At 39.7% G+C, this 17,166-nt stretch overlaps 1 protein-coding gene and 1 long non-coding RNA gene across 2 annotated transcripts; one reads left to right on the top strand and one right to left on the bottom strand.

The window, feature by feature from the left end:
• Nucleotides 1–485: 485 nt before the first annotated feature.
• On the bottom strand, nt 486–2,468 carry LOC138908735 (uncharacterized). The gene is made up of 2 exons (XR_011415138.1): nt 2,136–2,468; nt 486–685 (listed from the first exon to the last, which is right to left on the bottom strand). It is a non-coding gene; the product is annotated as an uncharacterized lncRNA (long non-coding RNA).
• A 10,548-nt stretch (nt 2,469–13,016) lies between these two features.
• LOC138907654 (uncharacterized) lies at nt 13,017–16,424 on the top strand. The gene is made up of 2 exons (XM_070198260.1): nt 13,017–13,650; nt 16,216–16,424. Exons 1-2 carry the CDS (start codon nt 13,017–13,019, stop codon nt 16,422–16,424), a joined length of 843 nt encoding a protein of 280 aa, XP_070054361.1.
• The last annotated feature ends 742 nt before the right edge of the window (nt 16,425–17,166 follow it).

Here is a 17,166-nt window from a genome sequence, read left to right as displayed (position 1 = left end):
TTTATTTTGGATTTTTGCATGAAATGTTCAATTTTCTATTTCTTGAAAGCCTAAGTGTTAATTAAACATGTAGGTCATTTTTTGTTTCTTTTCTGTTAAAAGTGTAATATCTTCTAAGGCCTGTTGAAAAATGGCCGAAGAAAAGCTTCATGCTCTTACAACTTCTTGTATGAAATATGTGCTTTTTCTTTATGTTTAATTTCTGTATCATTTCTTGAAAGTTTAAGTGTTCATTGAACGTGGTTCTTTTATTATTCAATGTTTTTCGTTTTCTATTTTGTTTTCATTAAAAGTGTATCACGGCCCTAAATTTTCCTCCGACGGGACCGTGATGGCGCCTAACATTTCACTTGCTAGGCAAGCTAACGTTAGAGAATCATTTACCAATTTCTTATTTCCATTCAGTAATTAACATTAATTAACTACAACGAAATATAACAAGTGCGGAATATCATAAATATATATTAACTACTACCACCCGGATCTGGAGTCGCAATTCACGAGCATTCTAGAATTTATAACAAATAATGGGCTGAAAGAAATACAACTGTCTGGATGAAAGAAAACAGTAAGACATAAAAGATAGACAGGGACTTCATGGTCTGTGAACGCCGACAGATCTACCTTGAGTCTCCGTATAGCGGACCAGTAGCAAATCTCGATCAACCTGAGCTGGTATCAAAATCTGCACAGAAAGTGCAGAGTGCAGCATCAGTACAACCGACCCCATGTACTGGTAAGCATCGAGCCTAACCTAGGCGAAGTAGTGACGAGGCTAGGACAAGACACCCACATATAACCTGAACAGTATAATCATGCTAGTGGCAACATCAGTAAATAAGAAATAATGCAGAAATAATGGGAGGGGAACATACAGTGGGAAAATACAATATAAGGAGTGAGAATAATGAAAAGACATAATTAAACCGAAAATCCTTAAACGAATTTAGCAATTAAGACAGCAAGAAAAACTGCACGGTATCACCCTTCGTGTTTTTACTCTCAACCTCACCAAATAACAAATAAGACTGCACGACATCACCCTTCGTTCTTTTACTATCTTCCTCACAATATAAATAAATTATGCACGGCATCACCCTTCGTGCTTTACACTCTTCCTCACAATATAATTAATCCATCGACTCTACCCTTGCATCTGTAAGGTATTTTGTGATAGTGTTGGGATACGGATATGACGAGTCATCTTCCCGAGCAATCACTGAGATGTTGTCCGACATCACGGCCCCCACATTGATAGGGTGCCTGTCCATAATAGAAGCAACCAAAACTTCCCGAGGAATCGGAAGGTAAGTCTCATTCTTGGGACAGGTCCAGTCTGCTGCAGACAAACATTTGCCACCCCTTCGCCTCAAAACTCAGTGTGCTCTAGTGGATAGGAATCCCAGCGGTAATCCATGTTGGTGGTGGCCCTGGTGCTGCTAGAATATCTGCTAACCATGGCCGGGATGCATCTCCCATCTCAAGCTTCTCCAAATATTCCTTTGGCTCGACATTTTCAAAACCCAAGTATGTGTTAAGTGTATGCTGATCAAATCTCACTTTGAGGTTGCACACTTTGGTGACCTTTGTCCCCTTTTTGATATGCACCACATTGGCATTGAATTCACAGACAAGGTACTCTTTGGTATCCACGACACCCTGGGAGAACCTCATCCAACCCTTGCATTCCTTGAACTGTCTCAACACTGCTGGGTTGTACCTCTCCAAATCTTTCAGTTGAAACTGTCGCTCAAGAGTAAGCGACCTCACTGGCCACCATGTACGAAAGTTGGTGAAGGTAGCCAAGCTGACAAACAGATCCCTTCTTTCACTATGTTTCTCTAAAAACACTATGTACGGACCACACATTTTCAGGTACGGCCGCAGAAGTCAAAAACTACGAACAATCAATTTTTCTATCTAGGTTTTGCAAAATTTGTGCAAATTTTGACATGGCAACAACATAGAGGTATGAAAATATATTGACCCAGTCCCCATAGAGCATATATTAGTTAACCCACTACAGATTTACCCCACATGAATGCACAATTGAATTTTATTAATAAATGGCCTAAAAACAAACGACTAAAAGTTTACAAATTAAAAAAAAAGATTAACAAGAAATTTAAGCATACCAGATGAATGAGTGTGAAGAGTGACTAATCAAATATGTTGCGTGTATGGACAGATAGATTCACCAAGAAATTGCATGAGGGTATTGTTTTTGTGCTCAGAGAGGGAAAGAAAAAAAATGAACAGTAGCCTCTATTTATACTACTTGGTTTTGATAAGGTAAGGAAGGTCGAGTGCAGACGCACAATTTCAATTGCGGTCTGCACTCGGTTACCTGAGTCTTCTATTTTGATTCTTTATCTGCGGTCCGCAAAATTTTGTGTGCGACCGCAGGTTTCTTATTGCGGTCGCACATACCTTTTCTCTGACAGACTAACTCTCAAAGAGTTTGCATTTCCAACTTTTTATTTGTGCGGTACGCAAGCTAATTATGAGGTCGCAGTACGCTTTTGTTACAACAACCATAAATATGCGGCCCGCACAAATCAACTGCAGGCTGCAATTCTTTCAACAGTTAGCCATATTTTTGTCCACAATTCCTGTAAGTCACACTCAGCCCTGTAGCACACTTCAAATCAAGTTAGCATAAAAATAATACCTAACTACAAAAGAAGAAAAGAAATATGGGTTGCCTCCCAAGAAGCGCCCGATTTAACGTCGCGACACGATGCAAAATACCATCAATTGAAATGAATGACTGCCACGACGTGGCTATCTCCAACTTTTCCCAAATAGTGCTTCACTCGGTGACCATTGACTTGGAATACTTCATTGTTTTTGTTCTTCATGTCTAGTGCACCAAAAGGTGTCACACCCACAATTTCAAAAGGACCGCTCCATTTAGACTTTAGCTTCCCCGGAAACATCCTCAACCTTGAGTTGAATAACAATACAAGATCGCCCACCATGAACTCTTTGTTCCAAATGTATTTGTCATGAAGATATTTCTTCTTTTCTTTGTACAGGGACGAACTTGCATAAGCATGGTACCTGAACTCATCCAATTCATTTAAATGTGCAACCCTCAAGTTAGTGGCTACATCCCAATCAAGATTTAACTTCTTTAGAGCCCGCATGGCCTTGTGCTCTAGTTCCACAGGAAAATGACAAGATTTTTCGAACACCAATTGGTATGGCGACATTCCGATAGGTGTTTTGTAAGCCGTATGATAAGCCCATAGTGCATCATCAAGCTTCTTGGACCAATCCGTCCGATTAGCAATCACCGTTTTGGATAAATCTTTATCTCCCGTTGGAGACTTCCACTTGACTGCTAGCTTGTTAATGATAAGGAGTTGTGACTTTATGAGTAATACCATACTTACCAAGTAAAGTGTTGAAAGACTTGTTGCAAAAATGTGACCTCCCCATCGCTTATAATAGCCCGCGGAGTACCAAACTTTGTGAAAATATTCTTCTTCAAGAACGCCACCACACTTCTCGCCTCAATATTGGGTAGAGAAACGACCGCAACCCATTTGGAAACATAATCAACCGCGACCAAGATGTAGGTGTTTCCACAAGAACTCACAAAAGGACCCATGAAGTCAATACCCCACACATTAAAAATATCAATCTTCAGAATGGTAGTTAGAGGCATTTCATTTTTCTTTAAGATTCCACCTTCCCATTGATATTCATCACATCTTTTCACTAGCTCACTAGCATCCTTATAAAGAGTGGGCCAATAGAAACCACAACTTAGCACTTTGGCCACTGTTCTTGCTCCACCATGATGACCAACATATGGCGAAGAATGAAAAGCCCCAAGAATTTTACCCTGCTCTTCTTCTGGTACACATCTTCTAATTACCCCATCCGTACAAATTCAAAAAAGGTATGGATCATCCCAATAATATTCTTGAGAATCCCGTTTGAGCTTCTTCCTTTGGTTTGAAGAGAACTCATCCGGATGATTCCACACACAAGGAAATTTTCTAGATCCGCAAACCATGGAACCTCTTTCATTGAAATAGCTAAGAGTTGCTCATCGGGGAAGGAGTCATTAATTTCAAGGCCATCATGCGGCCTCCCCTCCTCCTCCAAAAGAGACAAGTGGTCCGCCACTTGGTTTTCACTCCCTTTTCTATCTTAGATATCAATATCAAACTCTTGCAATAAAATCACCCATCTCATCATCCGAGCTTTGGAATCTTTCTTGATTGTAAGATAACGAAGTGCCGCATGATCCCTGTGGACAATGACCTTTGCACGCATCAAGTACGGGTGGAACTTCTTAATTGCAAACATAATGGCAAGGAGCTCTTTCTCCGTAATGATGTAGTTGACTTAGGAACTATTCATGGTCTTACTATCATAGTAGACTGGGTGAAAAATCTTGTTGATGCATTGCCCCAAAATAGCCCCAACAACTACGTCAATTGCACACACATGAGTTCAAAAGGGACACTCCAATTTGGAGCAGTGATGATGGAAGTAGTTGTCAACTTGAACTTTAACAATTCAAAATCTCTCATTCAATCATCATCAAAGTTGAACTTAGCATCCTTCTCAAGATGCTTGCATAACGGGTTCACCACCTTAGAGAAATCTTTGATGAAACACCTGTAAACCCCTGTTTGGCCTAAGAAACTCCGCACACCCTTCACCGAAGTTGGAGGTGGAAGTTTAGAAATCACCTCAATCTTTGCCTTGTAAACTTCAATTTCATTCTTTGAGATTTTGTGGCCAAGGACAATGCCTTCCTCGACCATGAAATGACATTTCTCCCAATTTAGCACCAAATTTGTTTCTTCACTTCCTGCCAAAACTTTATCCAACTTTGCAATACAATAATCAAAATAATCTCCAACCACCGAGAAGTCATTCATGAAAACTTTGAGGTATTCCTCCACCATGTCCGTGAATATAACCATCATACACCTTTGAAAATTCATCGGTGCATTGCACAAACCAAATGGCATCCGCTTAAAGGCGGAAGTACCATAAGTACATGTAAAGATTATTTTCTCTTGATCCTTCGGAACAATAAGCATTTGGTTGTAGCCTGAATACCCATCAAAAAAGCAATAGAAAGCATGGCCGGCCAATCTATCAAGCATTTGATCTAAGAAAGGAAGTGGAAAATGATCCTTCCTTGTGACTTTGTTGAGCTTGCGATAGTACATACACACCCTCTATCCGGTCACCGTTCTTGTAGGAATCAACTCATTCTTGTCATTGGTGACCACCGTCATGCCCCCTTCTTCAGGATACATTGAACCGGAGAAGTAGCAAACTATCGGAGATGGGGTAGACAACCCCGACATCCAACCACTTGATAATCTCCTTTTTGAAAACTTCTTGAATAGCCTCATTGAGTCTCTTTTGATGTTCAATAGATAGTTTTGTGCCTTTCTCCAAGTTGATCTTATGTATGCAAAATACAGGGATTATTCCCCGAATATCCACCAATGTCCTCCCAATAGCCTTCTTCCTCTTTTGTAACACCGCCAATGTAGAATATACCTGCATGTTAGTCAAAAAAGAGGAAAGAATAACCGGTAAAGTAGAGCAAGGTCTAAGAAATACATACCGAAAATGTGGAGGCAATGGTTTCAACTCCAAGGTAGGAGGCTCTTCAATGGAAGGCTTTGTAGGAGGAGTTGTCATATTTTCAAGATCCAAAGATAATTTCCGGGGTACATAATTGTATGACCCCATTCCTTGCAAAGAATTCACACATTCCATGAAGCCATCCATCTCGTCATCATCAAAGTTGAGCAAGACGTCCTCCAACATATCACCAACATTGACCATAGCACTTGTGTCATCCACAATAACATCGGTCACCAAGTCCACAAAAGAGCACACCTCATTGCTATTTGGTTGGCTCATGGACTTACACACATGGAACACCACGTTTTCATCACCAACCCGGAAAGTGAGTTCTCCGGCTTCATCATCACAAGAGTCTTTCCCATAGAAAGGAAAGGTCTTCCAAGAATAATCGACACCTCATAATCGACTTCACAATCTATAATGACAAAATCTGCGGGACGAATGAATTTATCAACACGAAACAAGACATTTTCAATCACTACCAAAGGTCTCTTCATAGTACAATCGGCCATTTGCAATCTCATAGAGGTGGGTCTTGGTTGACCAATTCCCAAGGTCTTGAAAACCGAATAGGCAATCAAATTGATACTTGCCCCAAGATCATAAAGAGCTTTAGCAAACTCGACACTTTCAATTGTACAAGGAATCATGAAAGCACCGGGATCCTCTAACTTAGGAGCCATTGAATGCATAATTGCACTCACTTGATTAGTGACTTTACATAGCTCCTCTCTGTGAGACTGCGGCACGAACTTCTCCAAAAAGAGAAACGGTTTGAGCTTTCTTAAACTTTTAAAACGTTCCGGAATTCTTAGCAACTTCAATCTATTTTAGAAATATAACAAGTTGAACCAAAATTAGGAAGATGGTCATGATTCTAGCTCATTGGAGCATATTATCAAACACTAGGTGAGCATCAAGTTTTTAAGGCCCTTTTGTGGAAGATTCCTTCATTCCCCAACCTATTCTCTACCATTTTTAGCTAACAACCTTCCCATATACTCCAAGAATACATGCATGCAAGACAACATCCCCCATACCCAATAATTGTCTCCCTAATTACAATATTTTTTTAAAATTTTCAAAAATTAAGAGCTAGGGCATAGATTCTTACCTTTAGGATGAAGACTTTCTTTGTTAATCCTCAATGATTGAGCAAGAATTGATGGATAATAGGTTGAAGGTTACTCCCCCACACTAAGCACTCTTTCTCACTCTAAAAGTATCAGATTTTGTTCAAAATATGATCATTCGCGTAGATATATCGAAGTAGGGTCGGGTTATAAAAACCCAAAAATTAAGCCCCGAGACAAGATCTGCGGTCGCATATGCGACCGCAGAATGGATATGCGGTCCGCATATCGGCCGCACAAATTGGGTGCCAAAACTAGAAAGAAACTGACTGGATTTGCGGTCACTATGCGGCCCGAAACCTGTTCTGCGATCACATAATGCGTCGTAGAACCTCCCTCCGCAAAACTCCAAGGCTGATTGTGCGACAAGAGTGCGACCCACGAAATGGTTACGCGGTCGCATAATGGGCCGCGAAAATGACATCAAAATGACCCAGAAAAACTGCCTTACTCTGCGACCATTCTACGGCCCGCAGAGTGATTATGCGGCCGCAGAAACGCCTATTTCTGCAAAATATTTTTCTTTAACTCCCCAGCGCACTATTCAATCCAAAAAGTTCGAACATCGATTATTAACCTCTACGCCTGCCCCGGCATCACAGAACCCCGATTTTAGGAAACTTTTCACGGGGCCTTACATCCTCCCCCACTTAAGATCATTCGTCCTCGAATGAGGGTCAAGGTTCACTATTAGCATCTTATGCAACTCAATTTTTGTATCACACACCATCAGCCCGAAATTTGACTATCTCCCTAAATTCCCAAAAATTTCACCAGAGTTTTCCCTGTAACTAGGCCTATCCACCTGTCAGAGAGCCCCAGAAATACATCCTCAAAATATGTATATAATCCAATGACACAATATAACACAATAACAACACCTACTGCGGCTTCATGAGCAATATCTTACCAGAAACAGAACACCCTTAACATCAACTATACAAAAGATACATAATTCGGAGAAAGAAACTCTTAGAATTTTCATGGCTATTCAAACAAATAAGAATACTTTTTCTTCATTTCTTCCTCGGCTTCCCAAGTAGCCTCTTCAACTTGTTGGTTTCGCCATAGCACTTTCACGGATGCAATTTCATTATTTCTCAACTTTCGGACTTGTCGATCAATAATAGAAACTGGAATCTCTTCATAGGTCAATTCCTCATTAACCTCAATAGCCTCAACCAGAACAATGATTGTCAGATCTCCAACTACTTTCTTCAACATAGACACGTGAAACACCGGGTGCACTAATGACATCTCAGGTGGTAGCTCAAGCACGCCAACTCACCGATCCTCTGAATGATTCTGTATGGTCCGACATACCTCGGACTCAATTTCCCTTTATTACCAAATCGCATTACACCTTTCATGGGGGAGATTTTCAAGAATACCCAATCATCTTCTTTGAACTCTAAGTCTCTGCGACGAACATCCGAATAGGATTTTTGACGACTCTGAGTAGTTTTCAACCGCTTCTTAATGATCTTAACCTTCTCCATAGCCTGATGCACGAGGTCTAGCCCTATCAACTCAGTTTCCTCAATTTCGAACCACCCAATGGGAGGTCTACATCTCCTACCATACAATGCCTCAAATGGTGCCATTTGGATACTAGCATGAAAGTTGTTGTTATAAGCAAACTCTACGAGTGGCAGATGATCATCCCAGCTACACTTGAAGTCAAGAACACAAGCACGCAATATGTCCTCAAGTGTCTGAATAGTCCGCTTTGCTTGCCTGTCGGTCTGTGGATGGAAGGCTATACTAAGATTCACCTAAGTACCCAAACCTTGCTGAAATTTCTTCCAAAACATTATCGTGAACTGTGCCCCTCGATCGAAAATGATAGAAACTGGAGTGCCATGCAGCCTGACTATTTCCTTGATATACAACTGAGCATACTGTTCCGCTGTGTCGGTAGATTTAACTGGCAAGAAGTGTGCTGATTTCGTGAGTCGATCCACAATCACCCAAATTGAGTCAAACTTACACAGAGTGCGTGGTAATCCTACCACAAAATTCATATTAATCATTTCCCACTTTCACATTGGAATTTCTATATTCTGTGCCAACCTACTAGGCCGTTGGTGTCGGCCTTCACTTGCTGACAATTCAGACATCTTGCCACAAAGTCTGCCACATTTCTCTTCATGTCATTCTACCAATAGACTTCCTTGAGATCATGATACATCTTCGTAGAATCTGGGTGCACGAAATACCTAGAAGTCTGAGTCTCGGTCATGATTCTTTCCCGGAGACCATCTACATTTAGAACACATAGCCGCCCTTGGTACCTTAGTGTACCATCATGCATGCCAAGAGTAAAAGCCATAGTTTTATGTTTATGAATCCCCCCTTCAGTTGTACCAACAATGGATCGCCGTACTACTTCTCTTTGACTTCCACAACGAGCAATGATTCAGCCCTATTCTGCGTAATTACCCCTCCTTCACTAGAGTCCACAAGACGAACTCCCAAACTAGCTAACTGGTGAACTTTCTTGGCCAACGGCCTCTGACCTACCTCCAAGTGAGCCAAACTACCCATAGATTTTCGGCTAAGAGCATCCGCCACCACATTGGCTTTCCCCGGGTGATATAGGATATTGATGTCGTAATCCTTAAGTAACTCAAGTCATCTTCTCTGCCTCAGATTCAGCTCCTTTTATTTGAAAATATATTGAAGGCTCTTGTGGTCCGTGAAAACATCCACATGGACCCCATACAAATAATGATGCCAAATCTTCAATGAAAAAACCACTGCCGCAAGTTCTAAGTCATGTGTTGGATAGTTCTTTTCATTATTCTTGAGTTGCCTAGAAGCATAAGCTATCACCTTGCCATGTTGAATTAACACACACCCAAGCCCAATTCTTGAAGCATCATAATATACCACAAATCCATTTGTACCCTCTGGCAGGGTCAACACCGGTGTCGTAGTCAATCTCAATTTTAACTCCTGGAAGCTCCTTTCACAAGCATCTTACTTTAGAACTTAATTGCCTGCTGCGTCAATTTAGTCAACGGAGAGGCAAGAGTAGAAAACCCCTCCACAAACTTTCTGTAATACCCAGCTAAACCTAAGAAACTACGAATCTCTGTTGGTGTTGTAGGTCTAGGCCAATTCTTTACCGCTGCAATCTTTTGAGGATCGACCTTAATTCCTTCTCTGGAGACAACATGACCCAAGAATGTGACAGATTCCTAATTCCATGTCCAATTTCATTGTAAGAATCCAAAAATACCAAATTCTAGGTTTTCTACCAAATACCACAATTTCAACAAAAATTCATGTTTAAATCCATACATAATCCATATATTTATCTTACAACAATTGGGAATAACTTACCTCATAGTTGATGATGAAAATCTCCCGTCCAAGAGCTCAAAAATTGCCCAACCAAGTGAAAACGTGAGAGAAATAGGCCAAGTCCCGAAATAAAAAGCTCTCTGCCCAGGCCTTTCCTCTTCGCGATCGCGAAGGCCAAAATTACTCTACGCGTTCGCGACCTCCACGTTGCGTTGGTGAAGCCTTTTGATCCATGCCCTTCGCGTTCGCGGTCCACCTAACGCGTTCGCGAATGCTTAACGCCTGCTAGGCCCCCAGCTTCCCATCCTTCCACGTGTTTGCGACACCCAGTTGCGTTCGCGTAGGTTACACCAAGTCCTTCACCGCATTCGTGATGCTTCCACCACGTTTGCAATGCACATATTCCTCCCCACCTCCAGCTACTCTTCGCGATCACATCCCTTTACCCGCGACCGCGATGCTAACCAGGAACACCAGAAGCCAGCAATGATAAAACAAGGAGACTTTGTCTGAAACCATCCCGAAACACACTCCAGGCCCCCAGGACCCCGTCCAATCATACCAAACAACATCAAAACTACGAATCAATGGTCAAAACCTTACTTTTAACTTTCAAACATTCAAACTTTGCCGAACGCGTCCGAATTAAACTTAAATATTCTGAAATGACACTAAAATTTATGTGAAATTCACAAATCACGATACGAACCTATTTCAAGGCTCGGAATCCCAAACAGACATCGATAACACCAAAGTCCACTTCAAATCAAACTTAAAAACTTCTAAAATGTTCAAAATGCCAACTTTCCACAATAAGCACCGAAATGCACCCGGACCACCCGATACTCAACCGGACATACGCCCAAGTCCAAAATCATCATACGAACCTATTGAAACCTTCAAATCCTGATTCACAGGTTGTTTAATCAAAAGTCAAATCTTGGTCAACTCTTCCAACTTAAAGCTTCCGAATTGAGAATTTTCCATTCGAATCAACTCCGAACTTCCCCAAAGTCAATTCTGACTACGCGTACAAGTCATAAAACATGAAATGAAGTTACTCAAGGCTTCAAACCGTCAAACGACGTGCTATAGCTCAAAATGACTGGTTGGGTCGTTATAGTTAAGGATCGCAGTCTTGAAGTGGAACAGGTACCAAACATTTTCTCAAAATATTTCAAATATCCATAGCTCTTTGGTGATCCTTAAACTTCCTTGGTATGTCATCATCCAAGTTGCTCAACAATGTAATGCGAGCAATGGAGTTCTTTTTATTCCAACTGTTATAGGCTTCATGCTCACGCCTCTGCTGAGCAGTGTTGCCTTTCTCAAGCTCATTCATGACATTGTTAATGACCTCCAGAGCCTCTTGCTCCTCTAGCTCATATTGGACTTTCAAACTCTAGGTTTTATAGTTATCGCCATTGAGTTTCAACCCTTTGTTGAGCTCAGCAACAATGTTTTTTGAAGCAGTAGTTATTGTTTACAAAATAAAAAATCATGAGGATCATATAAAAATAAAAAATAACGCAAGGCACTATGTTCAACATACATACATACTATAACACTAAGCATCAATTGATTAACTTAGTGAACACATATATTAATCATGGAGTCGCGAGTTCACTATATTCTCAATCATCATCCAAAAATTAAAATATTATGAAAATTAACCTATTAAATTATCAAACTAAGCGTCTCAATCATGTTTAAGACAACCTAATTATCTATCATGATTTTACAATCTCATATGGATAATAAATAACAAATAACTTATATTATCATGCAAATAAAATTAATGTCAAACTAATTAAATTAATGTCAAACTAATTAATATTTATTACATGCTATACAAATTTACATAAAATTTACTTTAATGTTAAACTAATTAACATATCATACATGTTAAATAAATTAGCCAAAATTTGACGAGCGCAAAATACCACTTAAATTATGCTTGCTAATGAAAGATAGTATAGTATAATATCACATCCACAGAGACTGGAGTTAAACAGTATTTTATAGTTTTTAGCTTGATTGCTATCTAGGAGAATCAACAATCGAGATTTATATGATTAATAACTAAAATTAACTAAGAATCTAAAGTTATTAACTAATGATTATCGAAACAAGGAATAAGCAAATAAGGTTATCAATGAGAGAAGATAGGGTTTTGATAGGATAGGTGCAAGATAATTATTCGGGATCTAACTCTAGATAATTCATTTCTAATGTTCAAGAGAGTCTCTCAAATTCACTCAATTATTAGTTCAAACGTTCAGCAAAAACTCCTCTCCCGATTAAGTTTTAACCTCACAAGATGAACCAATTAAAGAATGTGAAGATATGCAAATGCGTAGTAGATTGGTCTTTAGGAGAACCTCTCTCGATTATCCTCCTAACTAGGTTTAATCAATGATTCAACTAGCCTCTTTCGATTACTAAGAAGAATTAATGAACTCAACCAACAAGATAATGCAAAGATATCACAAGTTATGCCTCTCTCGATTACATGAACAAATGAATAGATGCAATAATTAAATCATCCAAAAATGCTTCAATACATAAAACTAGAGTTATAATCCACAAACAATCATCAATATACCAAATCCATCAAATCCTAAAGGGAACTACTTCATAGATATGGAACAATCCAAACTCAGGTCTTGAGTGAGGATTGAATGATGAACTCCTTGTGCTTTTGCTTCTCCAACTCCTCCTTAGCCTCCATAGGTCTCCAATATGTCAAAAGTCCAGGAAATAACATTTTTTATGTATTTATACCAAGTAGGGTCGGGTCCAACCGAAATTACCTTCTCCTAGTCAAAATAGGAAAATTACTCTGTATATTAACAAATAAATATAATGTTAAATAAATTAACTTTTTAAAGCATGTTAAAAAATTTAACCAATAAACTTATGTTAAACATACCCTAGTGTATGTTATTTGTAGATGATATAGTGCTGATTGACGAGACGCGCTGTAGAGTTAATACTAAGTTGGAGGTTTGGAGATATATCCTGGAGTCTAAAGATTTCAAGTTGAGCAGGACGAAAATAGAATACTTGGAGTGCAAGTTCAGTGAGGGGACGCATGAGGCAGAAGTGGACGTGAAGCTTGATACACAAGTCATTCCCAAGAGAGATAGTTTCAAGTACCTTGGATCTGTTATCCAAGGTAACAGGGACATTGACGAGGATGTTACACATCGTATTGGAGCGGGGTGGAGGAAATGGAGGCTCGCATCTAGTGCTTTGTGTAATAAGAATATGCCATCAAGACTTAAGGGCAAGTTCTACAGAGCGGTAGGTAGACCGACTATGTTGTATGGTGCTGAGTATTGGCCAGTCAAGAAATCCCATATCCAGAAGATGAGAGTAGCCGAAATGAGGATGTTGAGGTGGATGTGTGGCACCAAGAAAGATAATATTAGGAATGAAGTAATTAGGGACAAGGTGAGAGTGACCCCTGTGGAAGACAAATTGCGGGAATCGATGCTGAGATGGTTCGGGCACGTGATGAGGAGAGACATGGATGCCTCAGTTAGGAGGTGTGAGAGTTTGACCATGGCAGGTCTGAGGAAGGGTAGAGGTAGGCCAAAGAAGCATTGGGAGCGGTGATTAGGCATGGCATGTCATTGCTTCAACTTACCGAGGACATGACCCTCGATAGGAAGGTGTGGAGGTCAAGAATTAGGATTGTAGGTTGATAGGTAGTCGAGAGTTTCTCCTAATCGTACTAGTAGTATTAGTATTATTCTTATATTTTGTGTTCCTTGACCTTTATTATTCCATATTGTGTCATTCTTACCAGTATTGTTTGTAGTATTCTTGTATTTCTTATTCTTAGATCTTTGTTACACATAATGGCTTTTTTTCCCTTCGGTGTTACTGCTGGTCGCTTCTTGTTTAGTGTTTCTTTAGCCGAGGGTCTATCGAAAACAACATCTCTACCTTCACAAGGTAGGGGTAAGGTCTGCGTACACACTACCCTCCCCAGACCCCACTCGTGGGATTACACTAGGTTTGTTTTGTTAAACAAATTAATAAATAAATCTTATGTTAAACTAATTAACATTTCAAGCGTGTTAAACAAATTAACAAATAAATATAATTCTAAACAAATTAACAATTTAAGCAATTAAGATAATAAAATAATTATAATTTTCATAAAAGAATATAAATACAAAATTTATATTCTGAAAATTAGGTCCATATGAAAATTTTCATAATCTGAATTTTATTATTTAAAATGGATTTTTTTTTATAATTTGTAATTATGCTTTTAGCCCAAAACAATTAAACAAAGTATTTTAAACTAGGCCTTTAGTCCAATTCTGAAATCTGTCCATTTTTAAGAAAGAAGACATCAGATTTTCAGGCCCAATCTTCTTAATTTGGCTAACATAAAAAAATTCAGACTAATTTAAATTGAACTTGCATCCAACTTTACTAGTTCTATCCATTCTCTTTTGAAGAAGCAACAAGTAGCCCAAGTCCCTTTCTTTTGACAAAATTCGAACGAGTTTGACCACATATTTTGTGATACGGACAACATCACGTGGTCAGCCCCCTTTTCAAAAAACAATCGTCCTTTTTTTAATGATTAAAGCATCTTTGCATTTTAAGAAGAGAAACCTAATTTCTCTTCTTCTTTCCCTAAAACTCAACGCCAGCAACTTTGGAGCACCAAGCTCCAAATTTTCTTATCATTTCCTTTTTTTTAAAGTATCGAATTTAAGTAAATGAGAAACCCTAGTTTATCTTCCTCTTTTTTTTTCATCCTAGACGTCGCAGCCTTTGCCATTAAAAGAGAAACTCTAATTTCTCTTCCTCTCTACTACCATGGTCATGAAGCACCAAGCTTCAAAATTGTTGATTTTTAGAGATGGGAGAAGCCATGGTCTCTCACCATTTTTTTTCTCACCAGTGTCGTCGATAGTTTGTGGAAGAAGAAGAAACAAATTCTTTTATTTTGTTCTTTGTCATGGCAATTGATTTACTAAAAATCAATTTTGGTTCAGCTATGAGTGAAAAGGGGAGAAACTTTTCTTCTCTTAATTTCTTTTCCTTGTTTGGTGGTATTATCTAAAAACAGCCAATGTCTAGTTAATAGGCGATGGTGGTATTCTGGTGGCAACAGGGGATTGGATTGCTAATCAAAGAGTTTGATTAAACAAACTAAATATTTCTCTTATTTATCAGATCCGAAAATTGATTTGAATTAAACTGATAAAATAATTATCGTATTGAGATTAAACAAATTAATCGTCCAATATCACAGAAAAATACAGATAGTTTAACATTCACATAGAAAATCAAAACTATTCTATATTTTATTCCGGCCAGAAAATCAGCCTATGATTTTGATACCAACGAAGGAACACGTTAATCTAAACATATTAGATAGCGTGTAAATCATAAATAGAGAACCTACTTGTTCTTCTTAGCAGAAGCAGAAGACGGATAAACCGCGGTTGAAAATATTGGTCGGCGGTGGTTGCCACTGTAGTGTTGGAACAATCCCCAATTTCACAGCCTAAACCCTAGTTAGATTGAGAGAAGACTAAGCGTAGTAAAATACTGCGTATTGCAAGCTCAACAAGTAGCAAAAGCCTAGTTGCAGAGCCAAACTCAGGCACCGACCAGACTTGAGCCCAGTCCACCCCAAGAAGTCACCAACAAAACGGGGCCAGCTATAGTAAGGTCAAATGAGCAAGAATCGGAGACTAATCCCGAAATTGTTAGGATGTTCGAAGAATTGACAAAACGAATAGAGTCAGGAGAAAGGAGGATCGATGCAAACGACAAAAAAGTGAAAATCTCTAGGGTTGATCAGATCCGATATTGAAGGGCTTAGATTCCAAAAAATTTATACAAAAGTCTTTCCTCCCGAGCGCGGCTCCTAAACCGATCCCAAAGAAGTTTTGCATGCCCGAAATTCCCAAATATAATGGAACGACCGACCCCAACGAACATGTCACCTCTTACACATGTGCCATTAAAGGGAACGATCTAGAGGGCGATGAGATCGAAGCTGTATTATTGAAAAAATTCGGTGAAACTCTGTCGAAGGGAGCAATGATATGGTATCATAATTTACTGTCTAACTCTATCGATTCTTTTGCTATGCTTGCAGATTCTTTCGTAAAAGCACATGCCGAAACCATAAAGGTCGAGACAAGGAAGTCAGACTTTTTCAAGGTAAGACAGAAGGACAACGAGATGCTGAGAGAATTCGTATCTCGTTTCCAAACGGAACGAATGGATCTACCACCGGTAATCGACGATTGGGCTGTACAAGCTTTCACTCAAGGACTAAACAAGTGGAGCTCGATGGCTTCATGACAGTTGAAGCAGAACTTGATCGAGTACCCGGCTATTACTTAGGCCAATGTACACAATCTATATCAATCGAAGATCAGAGTTAAAGACGACCAGTTGGGGTCTAGGTCCGTTATTAAAAGGGACATCGACCGAGAACAGAGGTCAAACAAGGATCGATATCGACCGTATAATGGAGATCATAGGGGTAGCGAACCTTCACGCAACCCCGTACGAGGCGAAAGAAGAAATGGTCGAGGCCAAGGGTCTCGGGGGCTGATGAACAGGAATCGGTTCGACAGGCATACCGGACCTAAGGAAGCACCACAGTTATCAGAGTATAACTTCAGCATCGATGCATCCGCCATCGTGTCAACTCTCAGACGAATCAAAGATACTAAATGGCCTCGACCTCTGCAGACCGATCCTGCCCAGAGGAATCCCAATCAAATGTGCAAATATCATGGCACTCATGGCCACAGAACGGAAGATTGCAGGCAACTGAGAGAAGAGGTAGCCCGGTTATTCAATAAAGGGCCCTTTGAGAATATTTAAGTGACAGGGCCAAAACCCATTTCAAAAACAGGAATTTCAGTAGGCAAAACAAACAGGAAGAGCCACAACACATCATCCACATGATCATCGGTGGGATCGATATCCCTTAGGGGTCGGTGCTTAAATGCACTAAGATGTCGGTTATAAGAGAGAAGCGACCTCGAACTCAGGGTTACGCACCCATAGGAACCCTGTCCTTTAATGATGAAGA

This window comes from Nicotiana tomentosiformis, chromosome 3 (assembly GCF_000390325.3).
Source record: "Nicotiana tomentosiformis chromosome 3, ASM39032v3, whole genome shotgun sequence".
In the NCBI taxonomy this organism is placed as follows: domain Eukaryota; kingdom Viridiplantae; phylum Streptophyta; class Magnoliopsida; order Solanales; family Solanaceae; genus Nicotiana; species Nicotiana tomentosiformis.
This window is presented reverse-complemented; position numbering and strand designations above follow the sequence as displayed.